Below are 26,282 nucleotides of genomic sequence, written 5' to 3'. Positions count from 1 at the left end.
TCGACTTCTTAGTGTGGCTCCATTTGGCAAGTAGAATCACTTCACACTATTGAGATGTAAAGGGGGAAACAAAAGGGGACCATTCAATTGCCTATGCAGCAACGAGGTACTCGAGCACGACAGCCATATAAATCGGGGCGCCGGAACAGACCTGCTGGGAATTCAAGATCGCGGTGGTCGTGGCAGCTGCAGTAGCTGATGCCACTGGAGAAGAAAGGAGGACCGATCTATGGCGGACCGTCTCCTCCTTCACATTCGACGACTGGAACAAATGACACGGGTACCTTCTCGACATCTCGTGAAGCTTAGACCTTTCAAACCAATCTGCAAAACTCAATAAACTGCAATCAACAAGAGTAATTTTACATGACATAAGCAGTTCATTGAAACTACTACTGCAGATTGACATGGAAGCTATGGAACTAGACAAAGCCTTGAAAAACACCAGATCACTATTACTTGAGACCCTCAAAATATTCGATCTAAAATATAAAAAAATCACAGCAACTTTTCCCTCAAATTACAATATTTTCTTCCCACCGTCAACAACTAAAAGTCTGAAAGATCCACTCTCTCGATAAATATAACCCCAAATTTGCAAATAATCATATCACCAAACCTGAATTTAACCATCATCTTGAAGAAAATATGAATTTGACCAAAGCAAATTCTCCAAATTAAAATGAAAACCCACAAAATCAAGAACCAGTCAATCACTTTTCATTACAATGAAACAAGCCAAAAGTGTCAATTTCACCACTAGCAACAAAAATCAGTAGCCTTACCTGGAGCTTCAATCTCGTGAGGTTCCTGCACCTTTGCGAAATCAGAAACAAGCGAATAGGCTGGGGATGGCAGCAGAGAGCTCCGGGAATGGGTTGTACACCGTCCTCGACACTGGGGCATCGAGAAAGCCCTGGCTTTTGAGATCGCGGCAAGAGGCCTCAACCCCATGCTAATCGACCTCAACCCTTCGAAACTGGATGCGACGTCATCTAATGATACGTAGCGAAAATACAATCAAGGATAATATCTAGATTTATAATTATATTCATGTGTAGAGATAAAACACACAACAGTTAGAATAACTTACTTGTTGTGTGGTAGAACGATCGTGACGTTTCCTGTAGTTGAATCCACTACTAGAGGTATCCACGTGTATGTAGACTCGATGCAGGAATAATTCCAAGTGCAAGTTTCAATCACAGAAAGCTAGGAAATCCTGATTGAATGCTATAGTGCTCCCAAGTGTTTTATCTCTTGTGTTTTCACGTGTGTGACAAAAGAAATATATTCCTATACTTATAAGAATATAACCGTCTGTAACCCTAGGGTTAATAGGCTGGGCTTTCTTTTGTCTCCAATTAATTAGTCCAATAGTCCAACTAGTAACTAATTAATTAGGTTATTAGAATATATCAAATATATCATAATCTAGTCCATAAAATATCTTTCAATCTCACACTTGGACTAGTATTAGATTAAACACCAAGCACTATCTTTGCACCCTTGAGCGAATCAACAATACACATAAAGTGTGACCCAATAGGCCTCCATTATCGTCGACAATCAAATTAAAGTCTACAGAAACTCCTAGACTGCGTGGTGTAGCGAACTCGATATATGAAGAACGTTTACGTGGATTATGTAAACAAACCTTTATATGAAGTTTATGTAATATCCTTTCATTCACGAACCACTCGATTGAGCCTATGATCTGCCATGTGTCTATCAAAATAGCTCAATCACTTTATCTCATCTTTATTATATGACCCATTCGATCATATTCAATTACTTCTAAATCTAATTGAATATATCTTTGCATTGGCCAATGACTAACAGTCAAATAATATAGAGAATTTGAAGTGTTCTCTCGAAATTCAAATCGAGGAATGAATCCTATTCTTAGCTCAACTACCATTTCCATTTGCCTCATGATGTACCCAACACAAGCCGTATCTACCCCTTAGATGGAGTGCAAGCGTTGTACTTGATCAAAGCACACTACTCAACAAACAAAATGAGTATTGACCTAAGTCAAATTAAGAACTATTACATACTCCACACACTATTAAATCATAGACACTTGAGCAAATGATTTAATAGCAAGGTATACCAATACTCTTCAAAGTATCCATGTGTCCATCACGAGAATCAAATATCTCGTAGTTGTGAGATCAACTACATTCTCTAAGAATATGATGCAAACCACATGCTAACCTATTACATGTCATCAATATCCCATTCTTGATAACCATTGGTTAGGGCGCTTTTAGAATTACACTTATATCATTAATGTCTCACATCATTAATAACAGTGATAATTCAAGGGAACAGATAAAAGAATAAAGTCAAACAATAAAACAAAATTATTCCAATAAATGCACAAGCCCATGAAATCAAATAACATATATATAAATGTGATCAAGTAAGGATGTCTCATTACAAATTATTTCTAAGACATTCAAACAAAACTCCCACTAAATCAAAGCCAACTTCCAACATGTCTAACACCCAAGCTCTCAAAGTGTTTGTTGTGTTTTGCTATACACAACGGCTTAGTGAAAGGATCAGCTAAGTTATCATCAGTGGGTACTCTTTCTAATTTCACATCGCATCTCTCTATTATTTCTCTGATCAGATGATATCTACGGGGAATGTGTTTGTTTTTATTCGTGGGCCTTGGTTCATTTGCTTACGCAACAGCACCAGTGTTGTCACAATACAATGGTATTGCACTATTGGTACTTGGAATGACACCCAGTTCTTTCATGAACTCTGGCAGAGCAACAACCTCCTTGGCAGCTTCAGATGCAGCAATATACTCGGCTTCGGTGGTGGAGTCGGTAGTAGTGCTTTGTTTAGAACTATTCCAACTAACTGCTCCACCATTGAGGATGAAAACATAGCCAGACTGTGACTTATAGTCATCATGGTCTGTTTGGAAGCTAACATCAGTATACCCAGTAACTGATAACTCTGGCTATCCACCATAGACTAAGAAATATTCTTTAGTCCTTCTAAGGTACTTTCGAATAGTCTTGACAGTTCTCCAATGTTCCTCACCGGGATTTTGCTCAAATCTGCCTATCATGCTAAGCGCATAAGCCACATCTGGCCTAGTAGATGTCATGGCATACATTATCGATCCTATAGCAGAAGCATATGAGATCATTTTCATGTATTCGATCTCTTGGTCACTAGAAGGGCAACCCTTCTTAGACAAGATAATACCATGTCTCATAGGAAGAAATCCTTTCTTGGAATTTTCCATTGAGAAGCGCCTTAGCAATTTGTCTATGTAGGTGGACTGTGATAATCCCAACAATCTATTAGGTCTATATCCCTATAGATCTTTATCCCAAGGATATAGGAAGCATCACCCAAGTCCTTCATCATGAAGGAACTAGACATCCAATCTTTCACGGATTGCATCATGGAACGATCACTACCCATAATCAAAATGTCATCAACATATATGATAAGGTAGACAATGTTTCCATTCTCGCGTTTACTGATTTATGCTTAATTGTTCTAATTTTAGGGGTTTGTATGTGCGTAATTTAAGTTAAATATTCTGGAAATTGGTGCAGATATGGTTTGTTTTATGCTTTGCAGGAGATTTAGGTTTTATAGATGGAAGAGTGTAATTTTGGAGATTTTTGATGAGAAATACGTATTCTGGTGTACTTTGGTGTTCAGAGCTGAAAAGCTCGCGCCAGAGCTGAAAGGCCCGAGTAGAGCAGAGCAGAGAGGCTCGCCAGAGCAGAGCGTAAATGCTAGAGCAAAGCTGACTTGCAAAGTCAGAGCTGAAATCTCCAGAGTTGAACTTCCCTATGCAGAGCTAAAATATCCAGAGCAGAATAATCTCGGCAGAGCAGAGCTAAGATCGACAGAGTCAACATATTTTGCCAGAGTCAACTTATGCAGAGCTTAAGCCAGATCTGAATTGCAGAGCTGAACTATGCAGAGCTGACTTTTAGCTCTGCACTCTACTTTCCAGAGCCGAATTTCCAGAGTTCGCTTATGTTGCAGAGCTACGATTTTCGCCATAGTTGAGATGACTTGCAGAGCACGCTGCCAGCTGGACTTACCTTTGAGTTTACGATTCTATTTCCTTAAGAGTCCAGTTTTGCATGGCAACTTTGATGGTTATCAGGATTGGATTGAAGTCTATAAATAGGGTCTTGTTATTCATTGTAAAATCAATCCTTATGCCTCCGGCGCTTAGTTAGAATCAATCCTCTGCCCTAATCTTTAGTTTCCGCTAGGCAGCCAAAGTTTAGGTTTATTGCTTTCTTAGTCTTAGTTTCGATTTATGTTCTTAGTTAGTTTATTATAGTTCTTTCAATTCATGTTTTAGTTAGTTTCCCGTTTAGAGTTGTAATCACGTGATAGGTTGCTTCTCGAGACGTTTTACGGTATTTCTTAATCAAGTTTATTTATTTGCTTTTACTTGCGTTTCTTTAAATTCTGCAATTTAAATTATGCAATTTAGTTTATGCGTTTTTGTGATGCTTTCCTTTAAATTATGCAATTTCGTTTCTGCCTAGTTAGATTAGATTAGAAGCTTTTAATTTACAAGCCTTTAAATTCCTAAGTTAGTATTTAAATTTCAAGTTCCTTTACTTTTATGCGTTTAATCTTGCCTAGGGTTTAATAGTTTAATTCGCCTAGATAATTTTAAGATTAAGTTTTAGTTAAGTTTAATTTACAAGCATTAGTTAATAATTCATTTTCGCCTACTTAAGTTTAATTTCAAGTCAAGTTTAATTTCACGTTCTAGTTTAATAATCCCTAGTTTACAGTTTTCGTGTGACATAATTAATTGCTCTTAAAGATCTTCCTTGAGAGACGACATTGGGTTAGCTTACCACTGCTAGAGTGTCCTTGTCTTATTGCAAGTCAATCTAGAGGTGTTCTAGTTGAGTTATTTACTATAAACACATGGATCCTCTTTGCTTCTGACAAAATCAAATGATTTGATAGCTCTGTCAAAGCAGATATTCCAACTCCTAGAAGCTTGCTTAAGTCTATAAATGGACTTCTTTAGCCTGCATACCGCATTCGGCCTTTCTTTGGATACAAAACCTTCAGGTTGAGTCATATAGACTTCCTCTTCGAGTTCTCCATTGAGAAATGCGGTTTTGACATCCATTTGCCAAATGTCAAAGTTATAATATGCAGCTATAGCAAGTAAAATTCTAATGGACTTGATCTTTGTGACTGGTGAAAAGGTTTCGTCATAATCAATGCCCTCGCATTGACTATAACCCTTTGCCACCAACCTAGCCTTGTAGGTTCCTACTATGCCATCTGCATGTCTCTTCTTTTTGACGATCTATGGGATATTTCCTATCTAGCAAATCAACTAGTTCCCAGACTAGATTGAAGTACATCGAGTTCATTTCAGAAATTAAGGCTTCAAGCCACTTCTCCGAGTCGGTGCCCGACACCGTTTCGGTATAGGTCTTAGGTTCATCATCATCCAGATCAACTTCATCATCTTGGTTCTCAACCAATAGATTAAGTCTTTCAGGTGCTCGACGATTCCTACGAGGCCTATGGAGTTATTCTTTCATTTGCTCGGGTTGTACATTCTAATCGTGAGGAGGTTCCTCTGTGTTGAACGTTTCAACAGTTTTGAAATTTTCAGGGATATCCTCAAGATATTCTTGAGGTGGTGGTAATACAACTATTGCATCATCATGTCTTTGATGCATTTCATTGTTTTAAGGTGTCTCTCTAGGAGATATTCCCCTTCCCAATAGATCATCAACGACTCTCACTGAATTCTTGTCCACACCATTAGACAAGTTTTCATCCTCTATATTATTTTGTGGTTCTTGAATTTCTTCAAGTTCTATCGTATTGTGACCTTGTTCTTTAGAGACATAGATGTCTTCTAGGAACGTCATATTCCGGAAAACTATCACCTTGTGATCACCGGGAACATAGAAATAATATCCGTTTCATTAGGATATCCCATAAAATAGCATTTCTCACTTTTAGATTCCAACTTATCAGTCATAACTTTCTTAACAAAAGTAGGACAGCCCCAGGTCCGCATATGGTTAAGACTTGCCTTTTTGCCACACCATAGTTCATATGGTGTTTTTTCAACTGATTTAGAAGGAACTCTATTCAGAATATAAATAGCGGTCTGTAAGGCATAGCCCCAAAGGAATAAAGAGAGATTTGCAAAACTCATCATGGATCGAACCATATCTAATAAAGTCTGATTCCTCCTTTTGGATACCCCGTTCTTTTGAGGTGTTCCCGGAGGTGTCCAGTCTGACCGAATTCCATGTGATTTTAAGTAATCAAGAAACTCGTGGCTTAAGTATTCTCCACCTCGATCCGAACAAAGTGCCTTGATACTTTTCCCAAGTTGCTTCTCGACTTCTAACTTAAACTCCTTAAATTTCTCAAAGGCCTCATATTTGTGTTTCATGATATACACGTATCCATACCTAAAAAAATCAACAGTAAGAGTTATGAAGTACGAATATCCACCTCTTGCCTGTGTAGGGAATGGTCCACACACATCTGTGTGAATCAGTTCTAGCAAGTCTTTGGCTCGTAATCCCTTCCCAGAAAAAGGTTTCTTAGTCATCTTTCTTTGAGACAAGATTCACAAGTATCATATGACTCAAGGTCAAATGATTTGAGATAGTCTAACTTTCTCAATCTTGCTATCCTGTTCTCATTGATATGACCAAGTCTACAATGCCAAAGATAAGTAGTATTATTCGTATTACTTAGCCTAGGTCGTTTGTTTTGTACATTGAGAACACTTCTTTCACATTCAAGAAAATATAAACCATTTAAAAGATAGGCACTTCCATAAAACAATCCATTAAGTGAAAACGAGCATCTACTGTTTCCAAAATGGAAGGAAAAACCTTCAATGTCTAACATCGGAATGGAAATAATATTATTAGAAATAGAAGGAACGAAGTAACAATTACTTAAAACCAGACGCGGATCTATAAGGGGCGATGGGGGTACAGCTGTACCCCCCAATTTTTTTTTTTTACTACTAGTATTATGTATTTAGAATTGTTTAAGTATTTCTGTCCCCCCAGCCCCAAACAACCCAACCGATTTGTGTTTCCTTTCATGTAAATATTAATGGGCTTGGGCCCATTAAAAGTCAAAAAGGGCGGCTGTGTTAGTGTGTACAAATTTTGAGAATTGAGAGCTACATATTAAAAAAAAAAATAGAAGAAGCGGCGGCTGTATGTGAGAAACACATACACACAAATACAACTTTTTTTGAAAGCCACAAAGTAAGCGACGATTCTAAAGGAATAAAAAAGAGTTAAAATCAGAGAGAGACGAAATATTGGCATATTCCACGCATTATTGACTACACAACAAACTGTTCTAAAAGAAATATTAGGAGTTTTGGAGGATTTTGGAGGTAAGAAAAATATTTTATTGATTTTAAATTTATCTCGTTCTTTAATTTTTCGTTTACAATTCGATTCATTCATTCAATTCTGAAGTATTATTATATATTTTTTGTTTAAATTAAAGATATTATATAATGCACATAATCTATTTCATAAAATAACCAATTTATTTATAAATTATATTTATACTTATTTGATATGCAAACTTGTTTATGTTTGTGAATAACTTTAGACTTTAATTTTTTTATAGAACTCTTATATTTGTGTATTGAATTTGCATGTAGGAATGGCAAGTGAAACTCATAAATCAAAAAAATCAAAAGGAATGACAAAACAACCCGATCTTCGACAATTTATGTTCAAGAAAATGAAATCTCAAGAGAGTGAGTCTTCTTCTCCAACAGATAAGTTACCTCAAGCTCAAGAAAATGTTATAAATTTGGGTGGTTCAAGTAGTACTAGTGTGCCATTAGAGGATAAAGAACTGATTTATGATGTTGAGCTTCTTCCTCATGACCCGGGAAAAAGAATTAGCATAATGGATTATCCTCCAAATGAACGAGATGCGGTTAGGAGAGCATATATTATAAAAAAACCTTGCCAACCAAAAACTCATGATTTTCCTCGCAAAGACCTTGGAGGTTTGCGTCGATTTAGTGTTTCTTGGTTTGAAAAATGGGATTGGCTTGAATATAGTATTGAGAAAGATGCCACATTTTGTTTTGTTTGCTATTTGTTCAAGAATGAAGTTGGGCTTAATGCTAGGGGAGATGCATTTGTTAATGGAGGATTTAAGTCATGGAATAAACCGGAAAGATTTCTGAAACATGTTGGTGGTGTTAAAAGTGCTCACAATCTTGCTTATGAGAAATATGCAAACTTAAGAGATGGGAAGAAAAAATCAATTCTTATTTCTTTTGAAAATGCCACTGATGTGATTCAAAGAGAATATGAAATTCGCTTGAAAGCTTCAATTTCTTGTTTGCGTTTTCTATTGGGACAAGGGATGACATTTCGTGGGCATAGAAAAAATGAAGAATCCCTTAATAGGGGAAATTTTCTTGAACTTTTGAAATGGTTGAACACACATAATGAAGTCATCTCAAAGGTCACTTTTGAAAATGCTCCCGGCAATTGTCAATTGATATCTCCAATTATTCAAAAAGATATTATCAATTGTTGTGCTAAAGAAACAACCAAGCGAATTGTGGAGGAGCTAGGTGATGGCTACTTTGCTATATTGGCCGATGAGTCTAGTGATGTGTCCCAAAAGGAACAACTAGCTCTTTGTTTGCGTTATGTTGAAGGAAAAATGGGAAATGTGGTGGAACGATTTCTCGGACTTGTTCATGTTGGTGATACCACGGCTTTGTCTCTTAGAAGTGCAATTATGTCCCTACTTGTTGAACATTCATTGAGTCCATCCAAGATTCGAGGGCAAGGATATGATGGGGCTAGTAACATGAAAGGTGAGATAAATGGCCTCAAGACTTTGATTAGGGGAGATACTCCAAGTGCTTACTATGTCCATTGCTTTGCTCATCAACTTCAACTAACTCTTGTAGCCATTGCCAAAAAAAACAATGAGTGTGTTTGGCTTTTTGATACGTTTGCGATCTTGTTGAATGTGATTGGTGTTTCTTGTAAGAGAAGAGAAATGATTCGAGAATTTCAAGCACAAAAAGTTGCTCAAGCTTTGGAAATTGGTGAACTTGAAACAGGATCGGGATTAAATCAAGAACTTTGTTGGGAACCTTGTGGAATATCCTAACCCTTGTTTTGATGATACCAAAATTCATAGGACTTAAATGTAATAGACTAGAATCGTTTTTGAACTCAAGTGTTAGAGTTCGTTTCTAGTTTAGTTGCGGTGTCAAAGACTGAAGACTGAAGAACGAAGACTGAAGACTGCAGTTACCAACTGAAGTATCAGTTGAAGGCTGATTATTTTATGCGCGCCATCAACTGATACTAAAGTCAAGTATCAGTTGAACATTCCTCCTAGGACTGATCTTCCAACGTTCAGAGGAAGCCACGTACGCTCAAGTACAGCCGCATTAAATGCAGAGATATCTCAATATCTTATCTCTGCAGAGGTCATTCCTATCTGGTGGTTACTTTTCAGAGATGTCACATCTCCTGTCCATCAAAGAAAGCCGTTTCCACACAGACAAGGAACCTCGAAGATTGAAGCCTCAGCCCAAATTCGAATTGCTCTCCAACGGAAGAAATCTTGAGGACGATTTACGCCAACGGATCTATTCAAGAGTTCTCCTACAAATAGCGCTCGAGGATCACTTCAATCTTCACCGATTCAACGACATAAGCTGAAGCTCTGCCGAAATAGCTACTCAGCCTAAAGCTTAAACCGCCCAAAGCTTGAATCGAAGAAGAGAATTCCAAAGCCAAAATCAGTCACTGCTGATTACATACATTCTCTTAGACCCTAGGCATATATTCTGTGTACCCAGAAGCCAAAGGTCAAACTTGCTTCAAAGAACTTGTTTTTTGTAAGTATAGTTGGCACTCGTTTAAACCTCTCCCCCATAAGAGTGTTTGAGTGACTCGGAGTTTCAGAAGGTGTTCTGAACTCTGATAGGGAAGTCTGAGCACGAGGTGTGCTTAGCAAGGAAATCCTGCGCGAGCTGTGTAGGTGCTGAAATCCTGCGCGAGGTGTGTAGGTAGGGAAACCCTACGCGAGGTGTGTAGGTGCTGAAGAGAGATCTATCTTCAGTTCACGGTTTGCAGTGCACCCGGGAAGCACTTGCGGAGTGGATTGTTGGTCTGATCAACCAGCCGTGGATGTAGGAAAGAGTTTTTCCGAACCACGTAAAAGTCTCTGTGTTATTTACAGCTTTCAGTTTTATATTCATAACTGTGTTATTTCAATTGATAAAACTGAATGCTGACTAACTGAAAAGAGAAACCTTAATCCAACTATCTGCTCCACCGAGGCTATTCGAAACTAAGTTTAATTTCCGCTGCGTATGATATCAATCTGACTCACTATCCTCTGATAGTAAGGAAGAGAGATATCATCTTCATCTATGCAAACACGACTGAAGCCCTTACGTGGATCAGTTAAGTTCCAGTGACTTAACTGATAACTCTTTACTGAAGAGCTTTCAGTATCAGTCGTCAACCCTGTTGGTCAACACTTATTTCGATTAAACAGGTGCCTTGTTTGCGTGTAAAGTTTCGTTTCTATCTCTGACTGAGATCCCTCTGATTGAGGTTCATAGATAGTCATAAAAATAGCCTATAGGTGTATTCCCCCCCCCCATACACCTATTCGAGACCCCCCGGACCCAACAATTGGTATCAGAGCAGGTTGTTCGCAAGAACTATCTGTCTCTGACTAGTTCTACTTGAACTAGATCCTTATTAAAGGTCTCGAAAAAGTTTTACTCTTTCTTTTTGCTTTGTGCTTGCTACTTGCTTTATCTGCTTGTTACCTGTTCTCTCTTTTTTGATGGAGACTAACCACAGCAGATTATCTTCTCTACCTATGTTTTGTATTGAAAAATACGACATATGGAAGTTTCGGCTTGAAAGCTTCCTCATTGCCCAACATTGTAGAATGTGGGAAGTCATCACCAGCGGTCCAATCATTATCACCGAAACTGTAAAAAGGGTTCCTATTGACATCCGTCAGGAACCTTACGATGAGGACCAGCCCAAGTCAAAGGCAGACTTCACCACAGAAGAAAGGAAGCAAGATGAGCTAGACAACCTCGCCAAAAGCATCATCTCCGGCACCGTTCCTGACAAGTATGTCATGAAGATCATCAAGTGCAGGACAGCAAAGGAGATGTGGGATATTCTGGAAAGAATGTGCGTAGGTTCTGAGGAGATCAAGGAGAATAAGCTTTCCATAGCTTGTCAGAAATTCGACTCCTTCCTCATGCTCAAGAATGAATCTGTCGAGGAAATGGAACAAAGATTTCAACCTCATATTGAATGAAGTTCAATCCATTTCCAAAGACAAATACACTCAACGAGAAATCAACTTGAAGATTCTTCGAGCACTGCCACGAGGAGAATGGCAGATCTACTCAGTCGCTCATCAGCATAAGCCAGGATTCAGTCAGCTCCCGACAAACAAGCTTTTCTCCGATCTCATGGCAAATGAGTTCGATCTTCTGAGAAATCTTGGTAACAAGAAGGCTGGAGGATCAGACGAAGATGGTCCATCAACCTCAAGAGGAGTTGCACTGAAGGCCTCAACCAGAGAAGGCAAGAAGCAGATCAAGGAGCCAACGGAACTCAACCCTGAGGACTTCTTCAGTCAATATGCCTTGTTGACTGACAGATTCAACAAGATGGAGTCCAAGTTCCGGAAGTACAGAAGGTTCCACAAGCAGCACTACAAGGGAAAAGAAAGAGAAAGGGACTCCAGACATTCCACAGATCGAAGCGGAGAAAGGAAGTCAGCCGCTAACGACATCAAAGAATTGGAATGTTATGGATGTAGAAAGAAAGGACACTTTAAGCATGAATGTCCTGATTTGACACCAGCTGAGCGCAGGGAACTGAAAGCAAAGAAAGATCGCAGATCTTTGAAGAAGAAAGCGATGGTTGCTGATGATGCTGACTCTTCCAACGACACATCAGAATCATCCGACTTCGACAGTTCCAGCTCAGATGATGAGAGCCGAGCCCTGATGGCCAACGAATCAGAAAGTGTAGCTGACAACAGCTACGACAATGGAATGAATGGCCCAGAGGTAAAATCTCTCACGAAAACTCCATATACTGATAACTTCCTGATGCTTTCAGGAGACCACTCAGAATCTGGAGATAGCTCATCCGTTGAAACTGACGAGTTTGATCATCTCCTGACTGATCACTGTCAGCTGAGGAAAATGTTCGAAGATCTCCTCAAGCAGAATCAGAAAAAGGACAAGGAGATTGATGATGAACGAGCTAAACATCAGACAATCATCTACTTTCCGGATGAAACATGTCTTGATCAGCTAATCATGGAGAACAGCCGACTGGAAGAAGAGCTCAGAATCTCCAACTCAGAATGTGAAAGAGCTTCTCATGAAATCAAAAGGCTTAATCACAAGCTGGAAGAAACAGTCAAGAACTGCATGATGCAGTCTCCCATGATGAGCAACTTTCCATCGAAAGGACTGGTCAACAGCATCGGAGGAAAGGTTGCAGCTGCCAAAGGAAAGGATATCATGATCATCTCTAAGAATGATCATTCTGAAATCACAACCTCAGAAGAATCAAGAGATCATGATATGGATGAAGTTCACAAGCGCAGACTGATGGCCAGATCAAATGTTCCACCTCCACGAAGCTACAGACGAGCTAAGGAGGCTCCCTACCAGATCATCTTATTGAAAAGGCTGGAAAGCAGATTTCAGTCAAAGATCCGGGAAGGAACATCAGGAGCCAAGAAGAATCTTTCTCATCAACCCAGGGGGAAGAAAGGCCACATCAGTCAGAAACTGACATCCTCAGTTCAGTTTCAGAAAGAACAACATCCATGGAGATCAAGCAATGCTGAGTCCAGTCGAGCCATGCCACTTCCTCGACGACAAGCCACTGGACGTCAGACAAATCTCCATAAGTCTGCAAAGACTAAAGTATCTCACGGAAGATACTTCGGCGAGCAAAGAAGACCTCAACCACTCACCAGACAGAACTGCTACAAGAGTGAGGCCTTCAAAAGGATTTCTCAACGGAAGAATGCTCATATGCCACCTGAAGCGCCAACGACACCGATCAGACATCCAACAATGCGCAAGAAATCAGCCAGACCAATTCTGAAGCAGATTTGGGTTCCAAAGGGAACTCGAACTAACATTGAAGGACCCAAAGCTTGATTGGGTGCCTGAAGCAACTCTTTCTTGCAGGTCAATGTCAGGAAACATAAAAAGAAGGAAGAGGCCAAAGCTTCAATCAGAACGTGGTATCTGGACAGTGGCTGCTCGAAGCATATGACGGGCTACAAAGAATATCTATCCCAGTATGTTGAGAAAGCTGGATCCAAAGTTGCATTCGGAGACAACTCGATTGGAGAAACAAAAGGCTATGGTGTGCTCAACATGGGTAACGCCAGTATCAGTAATGTTAGCTTTGTTTCTGGTCTTAAACATAATCTGTTGTCTGTGAGTCGATTTTGTGACAGTGGTTTCACAGTGAAAATCAAAAAGGATGAATTCACTGTTAGAAACAATCAGAAGAAGGTGGTTCTGAAGGGATTCAGACAACGAAGTCTCTACGTCGTTTCTTGGGAAGACAGCCCACCAGAAACGTGCCTCATCAGTAAAAGCAGCTCAGAGCTCAATTGGCTATGGCACAAGAGACTCAACCATCTCAACTTCAAGACGATCAACAAACTTGCTAAACATCAACTGGTAGAAGGACTCCCTTCTATTGTATTCCAGAAGAAGCAAGAATGTGAAGCATGCCTCAGAGGAAAGCAGACGCGGACATCATTCAAGTCAAAGACAGGACACTCCTCTGAAAGGATTCTGCATCTACTTCACATGGATCTGTTTGGCCCGATCACTCCAAGAAGCTACAACGGTAGGAAGTACACCTTGGTAGTTGTGGATGATTATTCACGATATACCTGGGTTATCTTTCTTTTCAAAAAGAAAGAGACACTGGAGGAACTGCCAAAGCTGTTGAAGAGACTGAGCGTTGAAAAGGAAGTCAACATCATCAGCATCAGATCAGATCGTGGGACTGAGTTCCTCAATACTGTCATTCGTGAGTATTGTGATGAACAAGGAATCAGTCATCAAACTTCTGCAGCAAGAACTCCACAGCAGAATGGAGTTGCAGATAGAAGAAACCGGTCTCTAAAGGAAGCAGCAAGGACGATGCTAGCCGAGTCAAAACTCCCCTTGAAGTTTTGGGCCGAAGCAGTCAACAACGCATGCTACACGCAGAATCGCTCCTTCCTCACTCAGAGACATGGAAGAACTCCTTACGAGTTATGGAAGAACAGAAAGCCATCGATTGCCCATTTTCATGCTTTCGGTTCTAAGTGTTTCATACACAACAACGATAAGAAGAGGTTGAACACCTTCGATTGCAAGGCTGATCCAGGAGTCTTCCTTGGATACTCCGGAACAGAACGTTCAAGCAAAGCCTATCGAGTGTTCAATACTCAAACTCTATGTGTAGAAGAAACACCTCATGTGATCTTTGATGAGTCTACAGATGGTTTCAGGGAACAAGATGCTGAAAAGAATGTTCAGATCACTGAAGGTTCCAAAGCTGAAATCCATACTGACGAGCCCTCTACTGTCTTGGTATGGGGACCTGGCAAGGATGAAGATACTGAGATGCTTCAGTATCAGAAGATCAACCAACGGTCTGAAGTTCAAACTGGAGCCAATACAGATGACAATAGTCAAGGGGGAACTCCAGTTGCTGAAGTTCAAGATGAACGCGCAGAAGCCGCCCCAGCTCAACTCTCCCCTGCTCCAGAAAGTGCTCAACATCCAAGAGCTATTCTAACTGAAGAAGCTCCACCATCTCCTAAAGAAATCAAGAAATATCGAAGATGGTTTGAACTCCACTCTAAGGAGAACATCATTGGAGAACCATCAGATGGCGTCAAGACTCGGAGATCTATGTGCAACCTCGTCTTCGACATCAACCAGAACTGCATCAACGAAGATAAGAATTTCAGCTGTTTCTTATCAACTACAGAGCCGAAGGATATTGAAGAAGCTCTGAAGTCCACAGAATGGGTCATCGCAATGCTAGAAGAACTCAATGAATTCAACCGGAATTCTGTTTGGGAGCTTGTGGATCGACCAGACGATGCAAAGGTGATTGGCTTGAAATGGATTTTCAAGAACAAGAAAGACGAAGAAGGAAACATTGTGAGAAACAAAGCAAGGCTTGTGGCTAAAGGATACAGTCAAGAAGAAGGAATCGACTATGACGAGACATTTGCCCCAGTTGCCAGATTGGAAGCAGTCAGACTCTTCTTAGCTTTTGCAGCTCACAAAGGTTTCAAGGTACACCAAATGGATGTCAAGTGTGCATTTCTCAATGGAGTGCTCACAGATGAAGTCTATGTAGAACAACCTCCAGGATTTGAGGCTGCTGGACCAGAAAAGGTGTACAAGCTGAAGAAAGCTCTCTATGGGTTGAAGCAAACACCAAGAGCGTGGTATGATACTCTCTCGGAGTATCTGATTGAACAAGGCTTCAAAAAGGGATCTGTGGACAGAACGTTGTTCACTCTCAAAGAATGAGAAGATCTCTTGCTTGTTCAAATTTATGTCGATGACATAATCTTCGGATCCAAATCCGAACACATGTGCAATAAGTTTGCTGACATCATGAAGAACAAATTCCAAATGTCCATGATGGGAGAAATGAATTTCTTTCTCGGATTGCAAGTCAAGCAGACCAAAGAAGGAATACTAATCAGCCAGTCCAAGTATGCGAAGGAGCTGATAGCTAAGTTCGGTATTCAGCACATGAAGTCAGTCAAGATCACAATGAACACAAACTGGAAAGTTGATCCAGGTTCAGAAGGAAGCTCTGTCTCTTCGAAGAAGTACAGAGAAATCATTGGATCTTTGCTGTATTTGACTGCGAGCAGACCAGATATCGCATTTGCAGTCGGGGTTTGTGCAAGATATCAATCAGATCCTAAGGAAGCTCATTTAGATGCAGCTAAGCGGATTCTGAGATATCTCAAGGGCACACCCAATTTAGGATTGTGGTACCCAGCAGAGGACGACATCAAGCTCACCGGATTTTTAGACTCCGACTTCGGTGGATGCAAGCTTGATCGCAAATCAACCTCCGGAACATGTCAATTCCTAGGCAACAAGCTCATCTCTTGGTTTTCTAAGAAACAGACTTCAGTCGCCACCTCTACAACTGAAGCTGAATATGTTGCTGCCGGAAGCTGCTGCTCACAAATCCTGTGGTTAGTCCATCAACTAAAGGACTATGGGATCGAGGAAAAGGAAGTTCCTATCTATTGCGACAGCTCCAGTGCTATTGCAATCTCCCAGAATCCAGTTCATCACACCAGAGTCAAACATATTGAGATTCGACATCACTTCATTCGTGATCATGTCGAAAAGAAGAATGTCTCTGTGGAATGGATTCCCACTGCTATTCAGAGAGCGGACCTGCTGACCAAGGCTCTTCCAGAAGAGAGGTTCAACGATCTTTGTGCAAAGATTGGCCTCATCAACCCTGAAGAGTGATGCTGTGTTTGAAGATCTTCTCGAATAGTCATGCTGACTGGTGGTCAACCAACTGCAGCTTCTACGTTCGTCGACGTAAAAAGCAATGAAGTCCGAGTGCTCATCTGAAGAGGAAGTCATCCTGATGAATCATCCAGGATCACGTGGTATCAACTGACTACTATGTTCAGTTGATCAGTAAGTATTTTAAGATGCTTAACTTTTCAAAATCAGTTATTTCAGTTTAGAGCTTTAAGTCTTTAGTTTAAAATCTTTTCTCTAACTGATCAGTTTCTTTCAAAAACTTTAACTGATTATTGGAATTGTTGGAATTGGAATATCCGAATTAGGACAAGATTTTTATAAAGTGAAAATCTGTTTTGATTGAACTTGTCCTGATCTTTTTGCCAAAAATCCTTCCAACCTTTTTGCCTCTGCAATAAAATTTCTTGAAACGCTCATTGACATGACATATGTAATGATGCCTTTTGAAGTCCCTCGCAGTGACGGCGGACGCGAAATTTTTCTTCAATTGCATTTAAGGCACAGTTTTCGAAAAACCTTTTCATCTTCTACATGGTTCACATCTTGTCTATTTATACCATGTTGTCTTCATAGTGTTTCTGCATCAACTAACAACTCTCCACAGCTTTCACTGTGAGAAAAAGTTTCAATTGTTTCCAAAGTTGCAGATAAAAATTGTTCCGACTAAAGGAGAAATCTATGACTGCAAAGTCATGGAGTGGAAGAATGACGCTCATAGTCTTGGTCTTCACCGGACCCTTCCACTGGATCACAACGTCTCTCCGGCGTCAAAGTTTGCTCTACCCTCACTTGTATCCAGCGAAGCGAGCGTCTTCCATTCTCATGCATGGCGCCAAGAAGCTTCACCGCTTCTGGAGGAGATATACCGTATCGCATATCTCGTGCTCCTCCCTGGCTTGCAACAAACAACGAGATCACTCTTGTTGTTGGCCGGCATCTTCAGCCGCACCGGGTCTATTCTTCACAGACCCTGGGACGACGAATCGACGGTGTTAGTCTTCTCAGCTGCCACCACTTCGATTCTTCCTTCTCACACCCTTCACTCTTCTCTCTTTCTTTCTAATTCACCAACCTGATCCTTCTCCTCATAAGGCAGCCCTCTCCTTCTTCCAAGGCAGCCTTCTTCTATCTTTCGCCTTCTACGTTTTCTTGTCCTCCTCCACTTCTCCGTCTCCCTCATCTCCTCACCCCATCACTGACGTCCTCCTCTTCTGTTTATCCGGACTCACTCTGTTCTCAAATCTTCTCACGAGGTTCTGAGACTAGGAGTTGGGTACCGTCTGATCATAGCCTCCATCGTCATCTCTCTTTTTGATGTTGCCAAAAAGGGGGAAAGTTGGGAAAGTCAGAAGTCAGAGAGAAACCTTTTCTTGAGGTTGCTCCTGTCCTCTAACTCTTGACTGATGATGGAACAGCAAAGGATCACCAGAAGTTAGAAGGATGACGTTTCAGAAAAGACCTCAATTCAACGGAAAACAAGTGAGAGTGGAACAAGCTTAGGAACATTGAAGACACGAAGACAGAAGATGAAGATCAAGAAGTTCAAGGCGCAGACAAGCAGACTGCTGGAGTCCATGGTTTATCCATGATGTTTTTGTTTTACTTTTTACTCCAATGTAAGTCTTGCTCTGTACCTAGACTGATGGCTTATCAGTCCGTTTAATGAAATGAACTTCTTATTGATCTCACCCTGAAGACAATGACTCTTTGTCCAGGCTCTGATTTATGGTTTTGTTTCTGTCTTCTTACTGTTCTGTGTTTAGAACTGTTTTCGTTCTTGCTCTGAGTACAAGTTATTTAGGTTCTGTTGTTAAGGGGGAACAGCTTTCACCCCTTGTCTAGAACTTGTACTGTGAGCTCAGTCTTTTTGCTGTCTAGAACTGCTGTGTGGTTTTGGCATCATCAAAAAGGGGGAAATTGTTGGGAACCTTGTGGAATATCCTAACCCTTGTTTTGATGATACCAAAATTCATAGGACTTAAATGTAATAGACTAGAATCGTTTTTGAACTCAAGTGTTAGAGTTCGTTTCTAGTTTAGTTGCGGTGTCAAAGACTGAAGACTGAAGACTGAAGAACGAAGACTGAAGACTGAAGACTGAAGACTGCAGTTACCAACTGAAGTATCAGTTGAAGAATCAGTTGAAGACTGATTATTTAATGCGCGCCATGGACTGATACTAAAGTCAAGTATCAGTTGAACATTCCTCCTAGGACTGATCTTCCAACGTTCAGAGGAAGCCACGTACGCTCAAGTACAGCCGCATTAAATGCAAAGATATCTCAATATCTTATCTCTGCAGAGGTCATTCCTATCTGGTGGTTACTTTTCAGAGATGTCACATCTCCTGTCCATCAAAGAGAGCCGTTTCCACACAGACAAGGAACCTCGAAGATTGAAGCCTCAGCCCAAATTCGAATTGCTCTCCAACGGAAGAAATCTTGAGGACGATTTACGCCAACGGATCTATTCAAGAGTTCTCCTACAAATAGCGCTCGAGGATCACTTCAATCTTCACCGATTCAACGACATAAGCTGAAGCTCTGCCGAAATAGCTACTCAGCCTAAAGCTTAAACCGCCCAAAGCTTGAATCGAAGAAGAGAATTCCAAAGCCAAAATCAGTCACTGCTGATTACATACATTCTCTTAGACCCTAGGCATATATTCTGTGTACCCAGAAGCCAAAGGTCAAACTTGCTTCAAAGAACTTGTTCTTTGTAAGTATAGTTGGCACTCGTTTAAACCTCTCCCCCATAAGAGTGTTTGAGTGACTCGGAGTTTCAGAAGGTGTTCTGAACTCTGATAGGGAAGTCTGAGCACGAGGTGTGCTTAGCAAGGAAATCCTGCGCGAGCTGTGTAGGTGCTGAAATCCTGCGCGAGCTGTGTAGGTAGGGAAACCCTACGCGAGGTGTGTAGGTGCTGAAGAGAGATCTATCTTCAGTTCACGGTTTGCAGTGCACCCGGGAAGCACTTGCGGAGTGGATTGTTGGTCTAATCAACCAGCCGTGGATGTAGGAAAGAGTTTTTCCGAACCACGTAAAAGTCTCTGTGTTATTTACAGCTTTCAGTTTTATATTCATAACTGTGTTATTTCAATTGATAAAACTGAATGCTGACTAACTGAAAAGAGAAACCTTAATCCAACTATCTGCTCCACCGAGGCTATTCGAAACTAAGTTTAATTTCCGCTGCGTATGATATCAATCTGACTCACTATCCTCTGATAGTAAGGAAGAGAGATATCATCTTCATCTCTGCAAACACGACTGAAGCCCTTACGTGGATCAGTTAAGTTCCAGTGACTTAACTGATAACTCTTTACTGAAGAGCTTTCAGTATCAGTCGTCAACCCTGTTGGTCAACACTTATTTCGGTTAAACAGGTGTCTTGTTTGCGTGTAAAGTTTCGTTTCTATCTCTGACTGAGATCCCTCTGATTGAGGTTCATAGATAGTCATAAAAATAGCCTATAGGTGTATTCCCCCCCCCCCCTATACACCTATTCGAGACCCCCCGGACCCAACAAACTTGGTTTGAAGAGGCCCGGAGAAACTCGTTGGAGTTCTCATTACAAAAGTCTTTTGAATGTCATGAACTTGTTTTCTACAATTGTTAAAGTTCTTGTGATGATTGGGAAGAATGGCTCTAACTCGGATGATAAGGTAAAAGCTCAAGGCATTTTGTACTCACTAGAGTCATTTAATTTTGTGTTTTTGGCACATCTAATGACTACTATATTTGGGTACACTAATGATTTGTGTCTTGCTTTGCAAAGAAGAGATCAAGATATTGTTAGTTCTATGAGACTTGTCACTTTGACCAAAGTGACATTACAGAAAATGAGAGACAATGGCTGGGAGACTGATCACTTGAATAAGGTAATCTCATTTTGCAAAAATAATGAGATTGTTGTTCCGGATATGGAGGCTTGTTATATCCCTCAAGGAAGATCAAAGCGGTTTGCTCAACAAGTTTCATATCTTCATCATTTTCGGGTTGATGTGTTTATAGAGGTAATTGATTTACTACTTCAAGAACTTGACGACCGATTTGATGAGGTCAATATGGAGTTGCTCATATGCATGGCTTCATTAAATCCTAAAGATGGCTTCTCATCTTATGACAAGGAAAAGGTACTCAAACTTGCAACTTTTTATCCCTCTGAATTTTCAAGCATTGATTTGTCAACTCTTGAATGTCAACTTGATATATTCATGGAAGATATGAGGAGAGATGACGAGTTTAAAAATTTGGAGGATATTAGTTCTCTTTCTATGAAGTTTGTTGAAACAAAGAGACATATGACTTATCCTCTAGTGTTTTTGCTAATTAAGTTGGTGTTGATTCTTCCGGTTGCCACTGCAAGTGCGGAGATAGTGTTTTCTGGAATGACTTATGTCAAGAATAAGTTGCGAAATAGCATGGGGGATCAAGTATTAAATGATTGTTTGGTCACTTTCATTGAGAAAGATATGTTTCTACAAGTTTCCGATGATGAGGTCGTCAAACGCTTTGAAGAAATGAAGACTCGTCGGAAGATAAACTAGATATATAGTTATTTAATTTTCTTTTGCATCTTACTATCTTTGAACAATGTTTTAAGATATAGTATTTTTAACATTAAAGTATCTTTTATATTTATGTTTATGATATTATATTTTTGTATCCCCAATTTAAAAATCCTGGATCCGCCACTGCTTAAAACTAGTCTATTTCCCAAAGGAAGATCTAATCTATAAGTCCCCACGCATTCACAGCAACTCTTACTCCATTTCCCACGCGTAGATCGACTTTCCCGGGCATCACTTTTCTGGTTTCACTTAGACCCTGCACATTATTACAAATGTGTGAGCTACAAGCTGTATCTAATACCCAGGATTGTGAATTGTTAATAGACATGTTTATCTCAATAACAAACATACTTAAGCTCATACCCGATGCACCTTGTGCCTTGTATTTCAGGCAGTCTCTCTTCCAGTGCCCCTTTTCATGATAGAATAAGCACTCATCCTTTGGCAACTTCGACTTTTTATGAGTTCCTCCACCTTTAGGCTTTAAACTAGCATCAAATGCTTTCTTCTGCTTGTTCTTCTTCTTGGAAGATGTAGCAGTAGAGCTCACCATTAGCACAGATTTGCCTTTAGAGGTGGTAGACTCGTAGGTCTTCAACATGTTGTGAATCTCAGCCAGAGTTGCCTTATTGCCATTCATATTGAAGTTTTCAAATGAGGCAGGCAATGACTGCAAAATTAGATTGACAGAGACTAGTAGGGGGTAGTATCGTTCCAATTGATCCCAACCTCTCAATCAACCCGATCATCTCCAGTACATGATCAGAAACCTGACCCCCATCATGAAGCTTACACTTAAAGAGATCTCGGAGTATCTCGTACTCCATGGTCTGAGCTTCCGAAGCATACATACTCTTCAAGTGTTTCAGCATTTCATGAGGGAACATGTGTTCGTGTTGCCTCTGTAACTCCGTATTCATTGAAGTCAACATTACACACTGAGTCGTAGTTGCATCCTCAACATGCTTCTTGTGAGCAGCTTTGTCAAACGAAGCATACTCTGCAGAATTCTTGTCGAGAATCACAGAGATTGGGTCGTCCAAGACGTACTCAATCTTTTCTAGCCTTAAGACCAGACACAAACAACGGAGCCAATCCGTGAAATTTGACCCAGTCAACTTGTTTGTTTCCATCAAACACTTTAGTGACAAATTCGACATAATATTTGATCAATAAATAAAGAAAAATAAATTAGAAAATAATAAACTATGATCACATTGTATCACCAATCAAACAATGGGCTATCGTATTGATTAGCTCCCACTAATTTTTGACATATCTTACGCCCCCAACGTAAAACACGGATTTATAAGTTATATAAATCTTAGTGGTCCAAGATCTAAGTCAATATTATGTAGCCTCTGCTTTGCTGATGACTATAATAATATCACTTAGTAGGCCTCTAAGCCAATTGCAACAACAATTTTGTAACTCTTGGTTGATTAATCCAATTAATCTGCATCCTTAAATCATTCTTGGTCACTATGCGTTCCAAAATAATTTAAGTAAGTCAACCCCATCACACGGTGCCAACCTATGAATGAGACTTGGCCTTGTCGATTTAGAGCATACAATTTTATGTAAATACTCTTGCACGAAAAGGTTAGGTACTCAAACAATTATGATGGACGACGTGTTTTGTGCTTACACAAATACTTATATTTAATGGGAATTTAGCATGTGATACTAATTGCTTATATTTAATATCTAATATTAAATAGCAAAATAATTATTGGGTGCCGCCTACCCAGGCATAAAATGCGGACCACACATATTGGGCGCCGCCTACCCAAGAATAAAAGCGGTCTCTTACTACTATAGTAAAAATAAGCATAAAAACAAATAGCATGCTAATCACATAATTATTAAACTGCAATTTTATTGAAAAAAAAAAAGTAATGAAAAAACCTAAAAAACCCTTGAAAGCACAAGAAAAGCAGACTAAGGGCCGAGCCTCATTAAAACCTTTTTACGAAAAACCCAGAGGGAAAAACCGTAAAAAGGAAAAAGAGTACCCGTCTACAAGACGAAAAAGCAAGAAGGAAAGAGCGGAAGAGAAAGTTTCCGAAACTCCGGCCTAACCATTGTCCCTAAACAATTCTGGCTCTAACCACACAAAAACCAAAATCCAAACCGCTCTGAAGGCAAAAGGCCAGTGAGACGCCGTCGCCAAATGCCAACCTCAAACGAGCCCAAACCAAAAAAAGGGAGCTATACGGCCGGTTATACGCCGTCGCCGTGAGCCCCCCACCATCCTCGCGAGTCGACAGAAAGGGTAACTACCCGACCAGTTATACGCCGTCGCCAGAAGCACCCCATTGCCGATAACATCTCGAAGGGAAAAAACCAGAGGCAAAAAGTTTCGGCCGGTGATACGCCGTCGCCAGAAACTAACCAACCTCAAAATCACAAACCAAAGAGAAAAAACCCACTTCCGACATTGCAGAACAGCGCTGTACATCGTTCCGGGGCAAGGCTGCGCTGAACAGAGCTCCAGGGCAGAGCTACGCCGCTGATCCGCGCTCCTGGGCAGAAGTGCGCAGAGCAGCTGACTCATCCAAAACACCTAGCGGATGGACTCGAATTTATACGAGGTCGTTCTATGGCAGTAAGGTGACTCAAGTCGTCTCACACGGAAGGCTTACCAGGGCTTTAATTGTATTACTCACAAGAAACGAAGGAAACCTAAACACTCTAATCGGGTAGTTGGGTCTGGCACTATCTCACTCTCCTAATCATCAAGACATAAATGAAAGAAAACAAAAAGCATTAACTAGGCAATAGGCATGTAGTAACTAAGGACGTAGAGATTGAGCATAAATCCTATCAAACTAGGGTTATAATCTAGTACGCCGAACCGAACAATCATAAACCGATAAACAACGATAAATTACTACCTAGGCATGAAGACAAATCGAGCATCAAACTTAAATTCAAAACGAACTTTAATTGCTATTTAGAAAGATTCCTTAACATTCAATCAAAGAACATTCGCAGCGATCAACAAGAACAACCAAAATACTTAAATTATCAACGATCATCCACGTTATAGAAAATAATCTAAGATCTATCAATCATCAAAAGCATAAACAAATACTGAGACAAACCAAAGGATTCAAATAAATTAAAGAGAATCAAGCGAGTTCTTATAAAACGTACGATCCAAGTAAACTAATCCGATGGAATGTAAATCGACATAACCGGTGATCCAATGAATCCAAGAGCAATTGTTTATGTTTAGAAACTCTAAAAACCAAGGAAAAGGTGTGGAAATCGCCCTAGAGGCTGCTGGGATCGAGAGTGGAGTGAAAACCCTAAAAAAGGGCTTTTAAACGAAAAAAGACGTAACTGCCGAAACACAGGGACGGCGGCGCCGTAGGCGGCCTTCGCTGCTTACTCCAAAAACATGCACGACGCGCGTTGTGGGGCCGCGGCCGGCGTCTTGACGGCGGCCGCCGTGAGACGGCGGCGGCCGTGAGGTTTGCTTCCAAAAATGCTCCCAACGACGCCAAAAAGCTCGACAACTCCCGATTCCTGCACACGACAGTAACACACCCAAATAGTCATCGAGCAAGTGAAGAATAGAGCAAAAAGATACGAAACATGCTCGAATGCACAGCAGAAACACTCGCAAATACTACCAAAAAACGAGGTAAACAACCCCCCCACACTTAAATCCTTGCTTGTCCTCAAGCAACAATCACAACATCGACAGAAAATCCACAAGTGATTCTTCTCACCAAGCAAACACCAACCAATCCAAGTCCTTCAAGATATCAATGTCCCCAATCAGGTGTTCAAAGTTAAGGTTTAAAAATGCAACAACAAGGTGATACAACTCAATCCGATCAGACCCAATTCTCCGCTAGGGGTGAATTTCCTAATGCAATTTCCTTTTTCACATTCTTTCATTTTTTCACATTTCACTTTTTTTTTGGGGGGGGGGGTCAAGTTATTTTTGCTCTTAATAGATGGGCCGTAATTCACGAGATTGACACTTTTGGAGGTGATCCAAAATATTCTCGCGTGGTTTCCCATGCTCATAATGATGCCATTAGAGGAGCAGAGACCCAGAGCTATCAAAAACTCAACAACCAACCAAACATTTCAACTCAGAGAAAGATATTAGGATATTGCACTGAAAACACTCCCCCTAGCATCTACCGGACAAATCACGTCAAGAGTTGCTCATCAGGGTGTTGCATCTAAACCTTAAACTAATTACACCACATTGGGAGCAAATCAATCATAAAAGACAAGGACAACAAACAACACGAATCACAACCCAGAATCGCTAGTGAACCACCATCAACATGCGATGCACTTCAAAAACAAGCAAGAAAACAAGACAAGGGGACCATTCGCCCCAAAACAAGCAAGCTCAAGAACACAACAAAAAGACACCCACAGGATTCACAACTACCAACAGACACCCCCCCACACTTACAATCTGGCATTGTCCTCAGTGCAAACAACAAGAGGGGTGAAAGAGGAAACTTCCCTAAATACCGATCCAAGTGGTGAGTCTGTAGTATCCCACGATGTCTGCCAAGCTCTCATCTATAAAACAAACAGTCCCCGATGCACCAACCTGCACCAAACAACAGAAACAACAGGAACACAACTCAGACAAAACGAAAGAAAAACGAAAATAAGAAAAACATGGGTTGCCTCCCATGCAGCGCTAGTTTTTAAGTCGCCAGCCCGACTAAGAAGACCCCTTAACCAAAATCCGATTGAAGCTCCAGCTGCCTTAGCGCCCTTGTAAACACATCTTCTTGAATTTCAGCTGTGGGTCCTCCATCCCGAAGTCTGCTCATTTCTCCAACCCGAGTTGGAGCTTTGCTGCCCTTGATTAAAGCTGGGCCTCTGTTCAAATTAAGGCCTCCCCGGATAGCCCTGAGCAGCATAGACCTCTGCTTCTCCTTCAGGTGTGAATTCGTCCATTCGATGGCACGCGTTGATTCCATGGCCAAATTCGCCACATATGCCACAACCCTCTGCTGGTGGCGCGCGAACGGGTGGAGTCTCCACCTGGTTCATTATTAGGTGCTGAACTTG

At 40.7% G+C, this 26,282-nt stretch overlaps 1 protein-coding gene across 1 annotated transcript; it reads left to right on the top strand.

The window, feature by feature from the left end:
* The first annotated feature begins 7,785 nt into the window (after positions 1–7,785).
* Positions 7,786–21,197, top strand: LOC130994162 (uncharacterized). Its single transcript, XM_057919195.1, has 2 exons — positions 7,786–9,124; positions 20,269–21,197. The coding sequence occupies exons 1-2, from the start codon at positions 7,786–7,788 to the stop codon at positions 21,195–21,197; spliced, it is 2,268 nt and encodes a 755-aa protein (XP_057775178.1).
* Positions 21,198–26,282: the final 5,085 nt, after the last annotated feature.

The sequence above is a fragment of the Salvia miltiorrhiza genome, chromosome 7, assembly GCF_028751815.1.
Source record: "Salvia miltiorrhiza cultivar Shanhuang (shh) chromosome 7, IMPLAD_Smil_shh, whole genome shotgun sequence".
Classification (NCBI taxonomy): Eukaryota; Viridiplantae; Streptophyta; class Magnoliopsida; order Lamiales; family Lamiaceae; genus Salvia; species Salvia miltiorrhiza.
The sequence above is the reverse complement of the archived record's forward strand: the minus strand, read 5'-3'. Positions and strand labels throughout refer to the sequence as shown.